The 16,782-nt window shown below is 44.2% G+C and overlaps 1 protein-coding gene across 1 annotated transcript in view; it reads left to right on the top strand.

The window, feature by feature from the left end:
- The first annotated feature begins 2,512 nt into the window (after positions 1 to 2,512).
- LOC130259850 (transmembrane protein 132C-like) overlaps positions 2,513 to 16,782 on the top strand; it is a 50,885-nt gene continuing 36,615 nt past the window's right edge. The window contains exon 1 of the mRNA XM_056504605.1: positions 2,513 to 2,597. Within this exon, the coding sequence (XP_056360580.1) occupies positions 2,552 to 2,597 (46 nt within the window). The 5' untranslated portion in view covers positions 2,513 to 2,551. The remainder of the gene's footprint in view (positions 2,598 to 16,782) is intronic.

Below are 16,782 nucleotides of genomic sequence, written 5' to 3'. Positions count from 1 at the left end.
CCAAACCTATTCTGTCCAGAATTCTTTACCATTTTTATCACCTTGTTATTTGACTTCTGCCTCTTATCCATGACAGTCTCTGCCAATGGACTCAAGGTGCAACTTCCAAATTTTGCTCTTTTATGCAATTAATGCACAGACTCCAGCTCAGACTTAATAAACAGGACTTCTACCACCTGTCAGTACTTCTAAATAATCTCATGTTCCATCTAATTTACATCAGACTGATTTTTTTTCACCATTCAAAGAAGGCAGATGTTGGTAGTTTGTGAATTATGACAGGATTGGGTTTTGGTCCCTTAGTGAAAGTTGCCTTGGAAAGAAATAGCATTTTTTGTCACTGTGTCTGCTTTTTCTTATAAATGAGATGAATTGTCTGCATTATCTACAAATTTAAGATACAGGACATAAATGTTTGATAGCTGCTGTGTTTTACTGTCAACTGCTGGATTCTTACATTTAAACTCATCCAACAAGTATCTGTAGTGTCTAGCAAAATCTATAATCAAGCAGAAGACTCTAAAGCAGTTACACATTTTTGAATGAGTTTTTCAAGGAGAAATGCTTCTTTACACTCTTGTGGGAAAAATTACATTGAAATTGCATCCATATGATATTGTCTTTCTGCTTTTTCCACATTTGAATTAGCTGCTACTGACAACAAAATCATGTAAACCATGACAGCACAAAGCACACTCCTGACAAAGTTCTCTGCAGTTCTTCCCTGGAAATCTCTGTGCTAAAGAACTCTTTCCTGACTTGCCTTATCAAGCCATGGACAATGTCTTGCATGAACAGTAGGCTTTTTACAATCTGCCAAAATATGCTTTGTTCATTTTGTTTAGGGTAATATCTGCTAATAAACTTTGACACCTCTTCCAGGAACTGACTGCAGATAGATCCTCACTGATTTTGGCCAGTTACAGGGGAATGGCTGCATTTGCCTGAAGGATCAGAGCCTGATTTTTCAGGATAAAACCAGCAGATTGTGGAATAAGCCACCATTTTAAGGTGTTGCTTTGTTATAGAGTGTTTGTGTAGGGGTTTTTCCCTGCTTAGGTGATTTCTGCCCTCAATATATTTCAAATACTCACTACATCTTACCAACCTTGCTGTGTGCCACAGCTGCACTAAATATTATTGGAAGTGTGTTTACTGTTGGGCCACAAATATTTACTTTATTTTTTTTGCCACAAGAAGGAGGAAAGAGACACCAGCTATGCAGGATGCCCAGGGGAAAGCATCAAAACTAAAGGAATAGGGATGAAACAGCTGCCTGCAAATTATGTTTAGAAGACGGGACTGAAAACGAGTACAAAAGGCCAAAAAGAGAGTGAGGAGGTGGTGGTGGGGTGAAACACGGGTGGGGGGAATGGGCCCAGGTGGGGCAAATACAGATGGGGCAGAATGGGCACAGGTGAGACAAATTTGGCCCAGGTGTGGAAGACACGGGCGGGCTCAGGTGTTTCGCGGTGCGTTTCCCTCTGCTCGGAGAGGAACTGGCACAGGGCAGCTCCGTGTTTGGGCTCTTTTCTTGCGGTTTTCAGTTTTTACCGTGCGGCGCGGTGAGGCCGGGGCGGAACCGCTCTGTCCATCCCGGGGCTCCCCTCAGGGCTCCCCTCACGCCTCAGGGCTCTCCTCACGCCCTGGGGCTCCCCTCAGGGCTCCCCTCACGCCTCAGGACTCTCCTCACGCCCTGGGGCTCCCCTCAGGACTCTCCTCACGCCTCAGGGCTCCCTTCACACCCCGGGGTTCCTCTCGCTGCTGTACCCGCTGCCTGCAGCCCCTCAGCCCCTCTCATTCCCTTCAGCCCTCGCCTGAGCCGCTGTCTCACCGCCCCGGGCGCTCCATGGCTCCCTCAGCCCCGAGTCCCCGTCCCCTCACGCCCCTGAGGGTGGGGCTCGGCGGTGCCCCCTCCCTCCCGCCATCCCTCCCTCCTTCCTCCCTCCCTCCCTCGCAGGGAAAAGTGCCTTAGAAAGGCGGGGAAAGCGGCGGAGGGCGCTCGGGGCCAGCGCAGCCGGACAGCGGCCGTGGGGACGCGCCAGCCGCGCCGCTTCACGCACCTTCGCCGCTCGCCCGCTTCAAAAGTTTTGCCCAGGGAGCATCAGCGGTGCCGGAGCACCCGCCGTGGGCGCTGCCCGTGCTGCCGGGGTTAGCGCGGAGCGGAGCGGCGCTGAGGGGAGGACGCGGAGCGGTGCTGAGGGCGCGGAGTGGAGCTCGGAGTTTCGCTGAGGGGAGGACGCGGCGCGCGGAGCCGCTCTGAGGGCGCGGAGCGGAGCGTGGAGCAGCGCTGAGGGGAAGACGCGGAGCTGCGCTGAGAGCGCGGAGCGGCGCTGAGGGGAGGACGCGGAGAGGAGCGTAGAGCCGCGCTGAGGACGCGGAGAGGAGCACAGAGCCGCGCCAGAGGACGCGGAGCGGCGCTGAGGACGCGGAGCGCGCAGCGGGCCCGCGCTCGGAGCGATGGCGCGGGCGGCGGGCACGGAGCGCAGCTAACGGCGGAGGAGCCCCCGGGGCCAGCGGGCCGTGCCCCGGCCCCTCGCAGCCCCTCGGCATGGCGCGGGCGGCCCGGCTGCTGCTCGCAGCGCTGCTCTGCGGAGGTGAGGAGCGCGCAGCGGGCACCAGTTGATCGCGCACGGGCGGCTCCAACTCCTTCCCGAGCCCCGCGAGCTGAGCTACGCCTTCCTCATCTTCTCCCCTCTGCTCTTCTCCCCTCTGCTTTTCCTTTAAGTGCTGCCTGTCTCTGTCTCTCTCCCCGTTTATGTGAATGGTGGGAAGCCTGGCGAGCTCGCGTTTGGCTGAGATGAGAAGCGGGCGAAGTTTACTTTGGTCCTCAGCGATGGTTAATTTACAGATGCGTGTTAATTTCTGCGTGTGTTAAAGGAGGGGGTGTCCCAGCGCCAGCTTGCAGCGGTGAAAGCTGCAAGAGCAGCGCGGTGACAATGTTTGGGAATAGCGTCCTTTAAATTACATTGGAATTGCGCGGTGTTAGCTCCGGAGCTGCATGGAAGAGCTGTCACCTGGGCTGGACACGATGCTTGTTATCTTGATTAAAGGGACAGTTTGGCTTAGCAGGGAGGTCGTTTGAATGATCTGGTTTTTCTCATCGCTGAACTTCTGTGATGAGGGAGTCGCTTTGGCAAAGGCAGATCTCTGAAGTGACTCGGGGGCGCAGACAGTGCGTGCTCCCGAGGGGGATTTCTGTGCAGAATAGTGGGTGACTGCCTAGTAGGTGTCTCTGCACTTCTTGTTGTCTTGCTCAGACGAAACGTGATGCTTGTGGATGCTTTATTAACGCGTGCCCTCCTCCCCGGCTGGGTGTGGAAACACTGAGCTATCGGCAGTGCCTGCTGCTGTTGCCATCCCTAGGAATAAAAACATAATTTTGCCCGTTATCCTGCTGGTATTAGTGGTGCTCTTTGCCGTAAGACGATTACTCCTAAATCACTGTGCGCTGTTGAGCTCGGTCCAGTCCTGCCAGCCTCTCTGCCAGGGCACTTGGTGGTGGAGGCGGCCGTGAGAGATACGGAAGCGTCTCAAGGGTGAATCGGGAGCAATTAATTCGTAAAAGGGGCTTTTCCCACCCCAGTCGGCAGGGAAAACAAAGTGCTTGGCAGAAAATTGCGTGGCCTCTCAATGCCGGTCATTTCAGCGCGCGTTTAAAGTGATGGGCAGCCCGGTGGATTGACAGTCTAAAGAGTCTAAAATGCAGGTTTCTGTTCCGATTGCTGTAGCCTGGAGGGGAGAGTTGTATCAGCCTCGGAAACTGCAGGGATTAAGGTTTGTGAAGTGTTTTGTGGGGCTGCTCTGACGGTCACAAGCGCATCCTCTGCCATGAGCTTAATACCGAGTTCGTGTTTGGGCAGTTCTCCCTGGAAGTGTTTGTACAGCAGATTGTGATCCTTCCTGAAGGCAGGAGAAAGTGCTAAGGGAGAGTTCGTGAACAAGCCAACTCCTTGAGCCATTGGTCGCTGCTGGAAGGTGGCTCAGCCTTGTCTCAGCCGTGCAGAATTTGGGAGTGGTGCCCCAGCCAGGCACTGCCAGAAGAAAACACCAAATATTACTTTCCTCCAGGGAAGAAAAGCAGAGCTTCAGAGCTGGGAATTGGCCTCTCGGCATTTTTGGGCACTGTATGATTTAGAAAAGAGCCACTTAATTAAACTTATTTAATAAGGTGTTTGTATAGTTTCCTGCGGAGCCTTAATGAGCGTTTCATTTGCGCTCCCCTCGTGTATTTGCACTCTCTTTGTTGGCGTGTGAGGATAGTGATTGTTCTTGAGAGCTAAAGTCCAACTAAATGAAAGTCACTTTACAGCTCGCAAGCAAAAACGTTTGTAAATGTGCTGAGAAACTTACTGTTATAGACAAGTTGTCGTTTGCTATTTAAAGAGCTATATTTACTTCTCCAAACTCATTAGCATCTCCTATCAGGCTTGAATTTCTAAGAAAATTCTCCCAAAATGTTGCCTTAGGCCTCAGTGTGCCATTATGCTGAGGTTATTATCTGGCCAATAATGTTAATTCATTCAATCTCAAGAAAGAAGCTTGGCATTTCATTTAAGCCATGCCTCTAGTCAGGCCAGGATGTATAAAAGTCAGTGTGCAAAAGTGCTCTTGCATTTAGGTGCAAGCACATGTTTTACATACCAATTATTGGATGGCTGCTCCTTAGGTGGAGAGGATGTGTGTGAAATTGTATTTACATAAGTAAATCCCAAGTGTATATATATTCCTTTCAGGAAATGACCTCTTTTCAGCAAAGTGCTAATGCATGTGCTTAAGCCCCTTTATAGCCTATAGGAGGTATTCATGAGCTGGAGGGAAGATTATTTATTTATTTTAATAGCTTTTCTGAGGCAGAGCTTAAATGTGAACACACATGTGCAGATTTACTTCATTTTGTAATGGACAGATAAGTGGGAATCTTCATTTTGCTATTAGCAGTGAGCTAGAACGAGGCTGACAGAACCTGCGGGTACAGCGAGCCCTAAAAAAGCATTTAAGGATGCTCAGCTAGAGAACTGATTTGCTTGCACAGGCATCTGTAAGTGCAAGAAAGTGTTGAACAGGGGCTGCTGTATGGAGTTAGCAGGACTTTGGGTGCAGGAGCAGTGTTTGAGCCCAAGTGCAAACACAGCTGTGCATCCATGGCTTGGCACAGCACCTGCCAGGGCTCTGCTCTTCTCCATCCCACAGCCCTGCACTACGACCTTGGTCTAGTTACACTGCAGTGTTCACTCACTGAGGCTCTTTAGTTTTGTTTCTTTTTGATTTTAAATTAATCAAGCAAGTCTTATTTTGGAAGTTCAGTAGCATGGCATACCCTACTGTCATGGGAAACTTCCTAAATTTCCTTTTACTCAATTTCATCACGTTAGTGCTAGCCAAGAGCACAGCAGGACCTTGCATTATGTTAAATTATAGCTGCCTGGAGTTTTTATAAGTGGCTAATCTCTCATCTGGATAGAGCCCTTTCAAAATGGAGATAGTGCTATTAATATTCCACTTTACTTTGTTTTCATATTTGGTAGTAGATCAAAGTTTATTAGACACTGTACTTACCTAGTAAAACACCCAGCAGTTGTGCTACAAATGGCTGTTCAAAGCTGCTTCTAAGTGCATGACTGTGATATAAAATATCATCCCTGTAATTGCTTTTCTAATGCATAAATGTGTGTCTGACTCTTGAATTGCAGAACTAAGTACCTGTGTGAAATTAAGTACTAAACAGCACACCGTTGTTTTCTTAGATGGCCAAATATTAGTAAGTATTCATTCTGTTCACTGGGTGAAGGGATGGGGTTTTATTGTGAATTGGGATTTAGTTCTGTGGTTTTAAACTCCAGTGAGAAAGCAGAAGTTCAGCACTACTGTAAATGTGGCTTGTGAGGAGTAGCCAGAAAATCTGTGAATAATGGCAAATTTGCCAAAAGTGCTGAAATATTTTGAAGGCAATGCCTGCAGTAAATTTTCCAAAACTTTTGTTCCCAGGTGTAGTTGAGGCTGTGTCAATCTAAGACAGTTTAGTGACAAACAGGTAAATTAAATCCTGCAATGTTCAGGGTGTGATCATGCCATTATTTCCTGTGCAGAATCCCAGTTTTCTCCAGGACTTTGGTAAACTGGTTAATTTACTCATAAGCTGCATGCAAGTTTGTGCTGCCACAGTGAGATTTTGGCAGTGGTTCCTATCTGGCAGGCTCCACTAGGTGTGTCCCAGCTATTCCCAGAGAGACAAAAAGCACATTATGATAAAAGATGTGAAATGGCAACAAGTTGAGAGAACTGGTGTGTGAGGGCAGTGATGGAGAACCATCCACAGGGATGTTAGAGGTAAACTGAGGCTGTGAGGGAAAGCAGATGTGTGTTGTGGGTGATTCCCAGTCCCAGCTGTGCCTCAGCTTGGAGCAGACATTTACTGAGAGCTGATTGCAGAGGGGAGTGGGTTTGGTGCAAGGAACTGCTCTCCTGTCAGAATTAGCACTGCCTTGCTGCTTTTGTCCATCATTTTCCTCTCTGTCTCTTACCCCTGTGATTCCCACTTTGACCCTGGTTTGGACACCTTGTCCAGTGAGACTTTCTGGTTTGTTTAATATCTAAACACTCCAGTGATAAAAATACAGGCAGTATTTTGGGATGCTGTAAAGTGTTAGCTTAAGGTATTTGGCTGAAATTTGACTTGCCTGTCCTTCATGGTCATTAGCAATAACTTTCTGGCCAGCAAAGTTGTTTTTGTCTAGTTCAAACTCTTGTCCTGACTTGCTCTTAGAGGCCTGAGTCCTTTATATTTTATTCAGCCTTCCTTACAGACTCAGTACCCTGGCAAAACAGTTTCACAGTGTTCAGCTCTTCAAGCAGTTGTACTGTTTTGTGTTCTGTGGACTGGCTCAGGCTCTAGTGACAGATGTGACCCCTTTGAAACAGGGAGGGACAAATGGTGCATTGAAAGTTCAGAGCTTCTGCAGTCTCCTCACTGAGAGGTATCTGCTAAAAGCCTGCGGATGCATCTCCTTTGGAAAGAATTCCAGCCCAGCAGTGCCTGTGTTTTAGTTAGCAAATGGAAATACTCTCTCTCTTTATCTATTTGTTCACATTTTTTTGGGTCAATACACAGCCTCAGGTCAGCATTTTTCTTTTCAGCTGGATCCAGTGAAATGACCCAGTGAGTGTGCTCTTCTTTTTACCTTGTCTAAAGCATATTAATCTGTAGAGCTTGGATTCCATAAACAAAGTGTCATCCCCATCAGTAAAATTACTGGCAGCTTTGCAGCCCTGGTCAATTAAGTGAACTTTTTGTTAGGGAAGTGCATTGGGACTAAGTGGTTCTTTACCACTACACTTAAGAAATGTGCTAATGTCTTCCTGTTGCAGCACTGGCATCCTGGGTCAGTAACTCTGTGCTTGGGGACAGCCTTTTCTGCCTCTTTTTTTTGCTGGAATAACAGAGATCATGTAGTGCCACTGCCATTAACCAGGGCCCTCTCTTACAGCTGGGCAGTTCTAGCAGCTTGACAGATGTGAGCAGCCAGACAAGTCCCCCTAAGTGGGCACTTCATTGTACACTGCTGCAAGAATTTAACCTGATCTTGCCATCCACTGGGGTAATGAGTCAGGGGTAAAGTCAGATTTGTTCTTCTCACATCCTGTTTTTAATATTCTCCCATTGTTGTAAAGCTTCTATAATTTTGTAGAAGTGCAGTGGAAAATTTAAAATATTTTTATCATAATTATGTTAATGTCTGTTGCCAGAACTTCTGTGTTCAGTGCTTTTGTGTATTTCTGTATAAAACCACCACCCTACTGTGGCTCGCCCTTTCAATACCATGAAACCAAAGCTAAGCCCCAAAACTGGTTAGGAATTTGACATTTATGTGAAAACTTTGAAGGTAACTGAGAAGCTGAAGTTTGAGAAGGTTGCTTATTTATGGAAAAAAATCCAAAAACAAACTTTGAAATAAGTTTATGCGTTTGGACAAAAAACCCCCTTGTTTTCTGAGTACATTAAAAATCAGATTTTCTGTGCCCGAAGAGGAAATTTTTAGTAAATAAAGGAAAGCTGATGTCTCCTGATACAGCAGAGGGGCTGGGCACTGGGTTCTGCTCATTAACTGCAGCAAGCAGTCCCAGGGTGTGGATGCTGAGCTATCCCCACCAATGTATTTCATGTTTTATTGCTTAGGAAATTGCTGCACTTTGCTGCTTGGGACCATTTTTCAGCTGCTCTTCATTTGAAAACATTTTTGAAATGATGTAATTTACAAGACAATTTGATTTTAAAATTGAGCTTGCATCCCAAATTTACTTAGATGATTCTCTGTTTTTGGTGAGCTGTTTCACGTAGTGACCATTTTGACTTCAAGCAGATGTATTCGGATACAAACTGACAGATTTCTATTAATGCTTTTCTGTAACATTGTATTGCTGTTACAAAAATGAACTAACTGTGATGGGAAGATTTGTTGTTCCAAACAGTTCCTGAAAAACATTGTAACTTCATGTAACCATTTAATTCTCCCTTCTGATTAAGAGTGAAAGTTAACTTTTGAAATGTTTGTTTCTGTCCTTGTGAAATTCCATTTTCTAAGCACTTGTCCTGCCTGGGGGAGCTGTTCTTTACCAGCTTGAGCCAGTGGAAGTGGATGCTGCCAGGCTTCTGCCTCTCCCAAACTGAGCTACCCTCTTCTTGTGCCAGCCCTGGCCTGCCTCTGATTGCTCTGGAAGCTGCTCCAGGGGAGATAAAGCACAGAAAATATACCTTTTTTTTTTTTTTTTTTTTTTTTTTTTTAATAAAGAGTGAGTTTGTATCACCTTGGGATCAACTTGCTGCTCGAGTAAGCAGGAGAGGGGGAGGGACAGCAGAGCTGAGCTGGGTCCTGCAGCCCAGCAGTTGCAGTGGTGTGGCTTTAATTTGTCCCTGGGACACTCCAGTAAAAAAAGGGATTGTTCTGGGAGTTGCTTACATCATATATCCACTGCAGGATATTAAACACTGAGAGGTTAGAGAACACCAGAGGCACTCTGGAAAGGATGCAGCTTTGATTTCTGTGGTGGGTGGAGTTTTTTCTCATTTTCCTGGTTCTGTATCACATTGAACAAATAAAAGTGAGGCTTATATTAATATACTGCCATTTCCTCCTGCAGGTAGAATGTGCTTTTTGATGCTTAAGGTAAAACCATTTTCCTGAGCTCAACCCCATCACCACCTCACAACAAACAAACAAAAAAAAAAGAGCCCCAAACCCTGAGTTTCTTGCACTATCACTTCAAACAGGATTGGTAGCATTACTTATTAGAGTTGTCATTAGGAGAGTTTAGTTTCAGTTTCTTATAAATTCTCCAGCCATTAACTGTTTCAGCTGAAGTATTCTGTGCCAAGCATCTGCCTCAGATTGAATAATTTTTTTTTTTCTTTTCCAGAACTTCAGCCAAGAATTCAGTGGTTTACAAGAACAGAGCTTATGGAGGGGGTGGGGGGTGGAAACTGTGGATTTTCTTTTGTTTAAAAATAGTTGCTGACCTCTTGTTTGGGAAGCAGTGATACCCTGATGAAACATGCCAGAGGAGACTTGGGAGATTTTTTTTTTTTTTTTTTACCTTCTAATTTCATATCTCTGGGACCAGTCAGAATGTTTGATTTTTGCACTGTAGAATCAAATGACCTGTCACTCTGCTGGCATGAAGTAAAGAGTAGTAAACAGAATAAATAACTACTGTGGGGAAGTTAATATAGTATTGACTTCTCAATACCTCCTAATTTTCACTGATGACAACATGGGGGAAGAGGGAGATTGAATTTGGCTGCCCCTTAGTGAGGGGTGGATACCTACTTGTGAATAATATCCTAAAAGCTCATGAGGGTTTCAGTTTTGCTACAGGTTTATGTAAAATCTTGTAGAGCATTGATTTGTATCACAGCTTTGTCACACTTCATAGTATTTGTTGTTATTCCTTGCATTCCCACATTTTTACTGATGAGTTCAGGCTTTCTCTGCCTCTGCTCTTTCTGTGGGATGTGAAAGTTGATGTTTTGTGGCTCCAGCTGTGCAGCATTGAGCTGTTGGGTGGAGAAGAGGCTTCTCTCTGTGCACAGCTGTAATTTGGGATTTAGATCCACTCACACAGTGTATGGGTGGTGCCACTAGAAAGGCCCCACGATTTCTGGGCAGTGACTGTGTGTGACAGGCCTTGGCACCCATAGCCAAGGAGAGCTGCACCTGTCCAACCTGAGTGGGACTCCTCTGCCTCCTGGAAAACTCACCTGACACTGCAGGAATTGTGGTTCTTCTTCACTGGGTCCCTCCTGTCTATCTGCTGTCTCTGCAATTCTTTGTCTTTTAGATGCTTTATTTCTACTGTTAGAAGTAAGAAGTTGTGTTTTCTTTGGCAGACTGGCTAATTGCTATATTTCCCATCTTTTATAGGTGCTCAAAAAGACAGTGTTTTATGACAGATGTTACTGAGCTCATAATGTATCAAATGCCTTTGTGCTTCTCTTTTTCATAATTATACCCTTGATAATTTCACAAAGAAACCTATTAAAGGATTTCAGAGATAGGGAGCTCTCTTCCCATGTATATGTTGAACATGTTCCCTTGTCACTCCATCACAATGAGGAAAGGGAAGAGCAAGGAATTGTAAGTGGTGTTCCCAATTTTCTGTAATTCTCTCCCCAGCTGTGTGTGCAGATGTGAGTGCTGAGGTAACCTGTCAGGTTTCATTTCTTCATCTGTAAAATGGAAATCACTACAGCACTTGATTACCTTTTTGTTATCATAACGTGGATAGGAAAAATATTTTTTTCCTTTGGGGTAAATTGCAAGTTCTTTTTGCAATAGTACCTGCAGCTGATTAGGGAGTAGTGTGAATTATTGCTGTTTAATTTTTGCTGAGGGATAACCCCACTCTGATAAAAGACCAGGATCACATGATAGTACTCAACAATTCACTGCAGGTGCCCATTAGTTACATTTTCATATTGATTCCATAAGCTGATGTGTTGTGCTTTGGAGTGCCAGCAAGCTGGTAAAAGGAATTTTTCCAATTGTATGTGACATAATGGAATTAGAATATTCTCATTTTTCCTTTGGAGTGCCATGAGCAGTCTGGAGATAAAAGGGTGGTGCTGACTGGTCTTGAAAGACAAATCTGGAAACACCTGTGGTGCAGGGTCCATCTGGAAGGTCTTTATTGCATTATAGCCTTACTGAAAGAAGCAGAGGTTGCTGTGTTGCCTTGGCTATTTCATGGATTAAAGCTGGATATCGCTGTAGTTCAGGCTCAAAGCTTCACAAGTGCTCAAAGCTTCAGGCTCCCATTGAACTTTAGTCTTGGTTTTGAAAATTCATTTAGAATTAAATTAGCTGTAGCAAGGAAGCTGTGGCACTTTAATAGGAATCATCAGATGACATTTAAACATGATCCTGTAGTGCAGTCGTGTCAGAGCTGGTTTGAGGTAAGGAAACCATGCCTTGAGGCAGTATTGTTCAGGAAAGTCACAAAATGCAAATGGTCCCTTTGAACAGAGCTTACATTGATTTGTTTTTGTTTTGAGAAGAGGAAAAGTTGTCAGTTGCTGAGATGTGTGACTTGGAATTGAATCCACAGTTCTGAGTGCCTCTAAAACCTGGATCCTGCTCTAGACCCTGGAATGCATCTCTCAGCTCTGCAGAGCTTCCAAACCCACTCAGACTTCAGCAGTGTTCTGACCTTTGTGCCTCTTGCACCTCCTCCCTGCTTTTTCCTTTAATAAGGTGTGTGAGATTGGAGCCCTGGGTCTCCAGGGCTTATTGGTTTCTCTTGACTTTTCCTAATTCATTATTTTATGTCTGTGGACTTCTCTAAAATTAAAGATGAGATTTTAGTGTTAGAACCTGCATGTGAAGACCTGCCAAGACACTGGCACAAGCTGTGGGCTGATAGTTTATTTTCATGGTTGCTTGGTAAAATGCCTTCAGCCCATCTTGTTTTCCCTTCCAATGAGTAAAACTGGATTTGATGTGTCAGACATTCACAGTGTTATTCACAGACAGATAATAGTTTAGCATGATTGTAATTTTTCCCCCCCCAGCATTTACATATTCCTTTGTTGGAGGAGGGGACAGTTCAGGATGCTGGATATAATTTGGGAGTGCTAGACCCTGTCAGAGTTAGTGATTTTGGGAATTTCTCAGTTTTTGTGATAATTATTCCCTTTATAAGTGATAGGTGCAGTTCAGATAGAATTGTTTCAGTATCCTTCATGAGAGGGTGTTTGAAACAATCTGAGTCCATTTGCTCAGCTTATTAGAGGGCATTGAATAGAAATTATTTGGTTGATACAAGTAGGGGCATTTAAAATGTATTTATCCTTGATTACTTACTTGGTTTTTCACCTCTAAAGGAATTAAATATAACCAGAATTTTATTTACCTTGTCCTGTGTCAGTAGCCTTGCACAGTTTCTGGAGGCTGAGAGAAGCTCAGTTTTGGTGGAATTTTGCTCTGGGGTTTTATCAGCACAGCAGTTACCCATTTCATCTCTGTCTTTTTGTTTGTGTGCTGGTTTCTGGCTTAATGAGATGCTGAGAACTCCTGAATGTCACCTGCTACAGCGGGGTGATGTGCAGGGAGGGTGGAAAGAGAGCACAGTATTTTCATTACTGGGCTGTAGAGTTGGGGTGCTTTGGTTCCTATTGGTACCTGGGGCCTGAATTTCAGTTTTGGGTGTCAGTGTGATGGCTCAAGTTGCTGTTCCTGTGATCAGGTGAGTGCCTTTGTTCAGGAGGGTGGTTTGAGTTCCCAGGTGTGCTGTGAGGGAGGGGATTGGCTCTGGGGCTGCAGCTGGAAGTGTTTTCTGGGGCTGGTGGAGCAGTTTAACCTTGCACAGGGCTGGTGGTGGCAGTGCTGCAGTCACAGGTGAGCTTTGTTAACCCAGTTACTGTTCAGTGGGCACAGTGCAGCCCCTGGGCAGTGCTCAGCACTTTGTGGGGCTCCATCCCGTTTGCACAGACTTCCAGGTAAAGATCCTAAACTGCTCCCTGCTCCAGTGATCACAGAAGAGTAAGGAATGCTTCCAGGATAATTCACATTGGTGGGATGTTTTGACTTTCTTCTTCCATCTACAGAGTAAGTTTGTATTTCTGGGCATCACATGGGGGTGAAAAGCTCCCTTCTGTGTTACCTGTGCTCCGTTTTGTGCATTTGGTTATCCAAATATTACTCTAATAAGTTATCCACCCTTCTTAGAAAACAAGCTGGGAGTTGCCAGCCTCTGCCTTTGTTACATTGTTTGTTATTGAAGAAATACACTTGGATTTATATTGAAATTTACTATACTAAAAGGGCACAAAAGAACTAGCACTTTCCATAAGTACAGGGTGAATATACACCCCTCCCACCTCAACCCCTCTTTTATAATTTTTAATTTGTCTCAGCACATTTCGGGTTTTAGCTCCACTTAACTGAAAATGAAATCAAGCAGTGTGAGCTTTTGGGAAACTGTTTTGAAGAACAGAAAATGCAAACCACATGGTTCATTCCCAATGTGAAGATTTAGTGGAGAAATCTTTCTTCATTGGGAAAACAAACTCTGCTGGGTTTGCTAAGTGACATTTCAAAGCACTGGGAGATGAAAGGGCTGTGGTCTAATTCATTGCATATGTGATATTTCCTAGTGGATAGGTGTTATGTTGAGAAAGAAGCCAGGGAAGGGCAGTAAAAGTGAGGGAGTTTTGGTCTGAATTGGTTGTTTAAAAATGAGTGTAATCCCATTTTTCTATCTAGAAAGTGGCAGATACCCATGATCAGAAAGTCACAGAGTAACTGTTCAACACTGTGCACTGTAATACTTTTAAAGTGGGACTTTCTCAAGCTGTAACAGTTTTACTGAGATTTTTCATGCTGTGTGTTTCTGGCTGATTCAGAACAGTCTCTGTGAAGTGGTTCAGTTGTTTCTGAGAACAAAGGCAGCTGGAGAATCCTGAGTTCTAGCCAGCTAGAATAATTTCCAGCAGCAGCACTAGTTGGGTTAAGTCCTGTGATTTTCACTTTTGGAGGCAAAGATAGATGGGGTTTTCCTTAATCTCTCTTTCTGAAGTGATGATGATGCATGAATGCTAGCATTCATTTTTACTAAGTAAGATTCATGACTGCAGATAACTCCTGCAAACATGTCCCTGCATTACAAAAAGGGACATAAAAAAGGGGGATGAAAATATTTTGAAGCTTTTGGTTGAATTCCATGAAAAATCTATTCAAAGTCTCCAGACTTTGGGAGTCTGAAAATTGGGTTTAGCTGCTCTTAGTGCAGAATTGAGGTGGTGGCAGCAGCATTGTGCTGGGAGCCTTGTCTTGTGCTGCAGATGGGTTTCCCTGGGTTTGTTCCTCTCCCAGTTTGCAGGGTGAGAGCAGCAGAGCTCCAAGGAGGAGGAAGCACTCAGGGCACACCAAGGGTTAAGGAGCAGGTGCCTGTCCAGGGGCTGCTGTCTCATTTTGCACACAGGATGGATAACTTCCTGGGAAAAAATCCCAGTTTGGGGCTGAAGGAGGGTATTGTCTGCAGGGCTGGAAGGTGTGGGGATGGCACAGTGTGGGTTGAGCTGGGAGCTGAGAGCAGCTCTGGCATTTTTGTCACTGTTTGTCACACTCAGTGCTGGTGGCAGCACCCCAGAACTGGTTTTTAACAGCCCTTCCAAGACCACAGCCTTGTTCTTGGGAACCAAATGCCAGCCACAGAAGGAACACAGGCACAGGATATCTGGTTCTGAGCATCTTTATTTCCTCTCTGAAATTCCCCCTGGTGTTCAGGGCTCCATTTTCTGAGCCCTTTTATCTTCCCTTGCTGTAGCCAGAACATGCTGGGTAAGTTTGCAGGTTGACTTGTGTCCCATGGAAGGAGCAAGGATTGTAGAAAGACAAAGAGAAGTTTAGTAACACTCTGGGGAATTGTATTCTGTTCATGTTCCTGCTGCACAGCACTGTCCTGGGGGAAAAAAGGCACATTTCTGTTATACTTTGATATTTTTTTATAGCTGTCCCTAATGTAAGCAGGAGATTTGATCAGAACTTGCACTAATACTGAATCCTTCAGAAAATCAGGCCACAGGTTTTCTAAATTAGGCATCTGTATTAGCAGATGCTTCTGAGTGTGTAGCTGCTAATTTTGCTGTGCTGCAGTTCAGCCTTTTAAAACATGGAAAATTCTGTTCAAGCAAAGGGCTGTGTAAGTAAATGTATTAATATTTCTGAAGTGTGCTGTATAGTACCATGATAAGCTGCCTAAAAAGTTTATCAGAATGTTCATAATTCAGTGCAACACTTGAATATTGTGTCTTGATTGACTGCTTGGGGTTATACATAATGATAAAGAAATGGTGAGCAGCTGTCTGTTCTGTCAGCCTTGCTCACAAGTATTCTGGAAAAAATAAATTGTCATTAAAGGCTGTATCTTAATGCATATGTATGTGGGGATGAATTAAGTTTAAGTCTGGATTTCCTTATTATTTTTTTAGTGCTTTCCTTGGCAAACTTCACATTCTTTTTTTGTGAAGGAACCTTCTGGCTCATTGTAGGCTATTCCTGCTGCTTTTAATATCCTTTGAGATTGATTCATGAAGTGCCAACATCTTGAGCTGTGGAAAAAGGGTAAGAATCCTAAAGAAAGACCCTGGATACAGGAGAATAAATTTGAACTCAGACTCTTTCTGTGCCACTTTGATCTGAAAGAGACATCTTGTGATTCAAAGGAGCTTTGCTGTTAACTAAGACCATGAATTTCGTCAGTTCCATTTTGATTAAAAACTGATAACGTTAGCAGAACATATAAAGGCAACATCTGGTTCAGGTTTATTGGAGTGATAGTTTAGAAAACTAAAAGAGCTATGTCTGGTAATTTTTAAATGTGTTTGTGTGTGATAACTGCTTGGAGGAAGAAATCTCTGGCTGGATGAGCTCGAGAACATTTTTGTGTTGGTGATGTTGAGTGATAAATGTGCTGGTTGGTAGAGGATGGATTGGTTTGTCTCCTTTCCCTGGTTTCATATGTTGTAGAATCCCCTGAAAGCTCTTTGCAGCTGTCAGGGAATGAGGATTCAACACCTTGCAGAAAAGGCTGAGCATGTTGAGGTCAGGAATGGTATTGACCTGTATGGTTGATAAAAATATTGCAGGAACCTCCCCCAGTTCTTAATCTGATCCATTTTTGGGTTTGAATTTAAATTTTCTCTAGGCTTTAACAACAAAAGTCATGCTTTCTTTGAGATCTTTATAAATATTCCTGCTAATTAAGCTATTGAGAGTGTAGCTGAGAAAATCCACTTACAGATTTATTTTTTTTTAGTGTAGTGGATAATGCTTTGAGAATTATGTTGTCCACTGAAGTTCCTTACAGTCAGCTTGCAGAATGAAAGTTTATTTGAATGTCACAGTGGTAATTTCCTTCAGCAAGTAGCAAAAATAGACTTAGGACACTCCATTAATTAATTTATTTTAAAGGGAAATAGTGTTTAGAGAGAAAACCAGAAGTGTCCTCTTTTCAAGTCTCACAGGAGTCTGTTCAATGGCTCTAGAGTTCCTTGATACTTCCTAGAGTGCCTGTCAGAGCCTTACCTGATGATATTTTCATCTGTTTACTTGCACATCACCACTGAACTGTAGTGCAGGAGATTCTTTAGCTGATAAATCAAGCTTTTATCCTCCTATCCCTCTTGTAAGAGGGCTTACTTGAAAGAAAGATAAATATTTTGTAGGTTCTTTTTACAGTGTGAACAGAGAGCAGATCTTTGTAGTATTGAGGGCTTTCTTATGGGAT

The sequence above is a fragment of the Oenanthe melanoleuca genome, chromosome 15 (assembly GCF_029582105.1).
Source record: "Oenanthe melanoleuca isolate GR-GAL-2019-014 chromosome 15, OMel1.0, whole genome shotgun sequence".
Classification (NCBI taxonomy): Eukaryota; Metazoa; Chordata; class Aves; order Passeriformes; family Muscicapidae; genus Oenanthe; species Oenanthe melanoleuca.
This window is presented reverse-complemented; position numbering and strand designations above follow the sequence as displayed.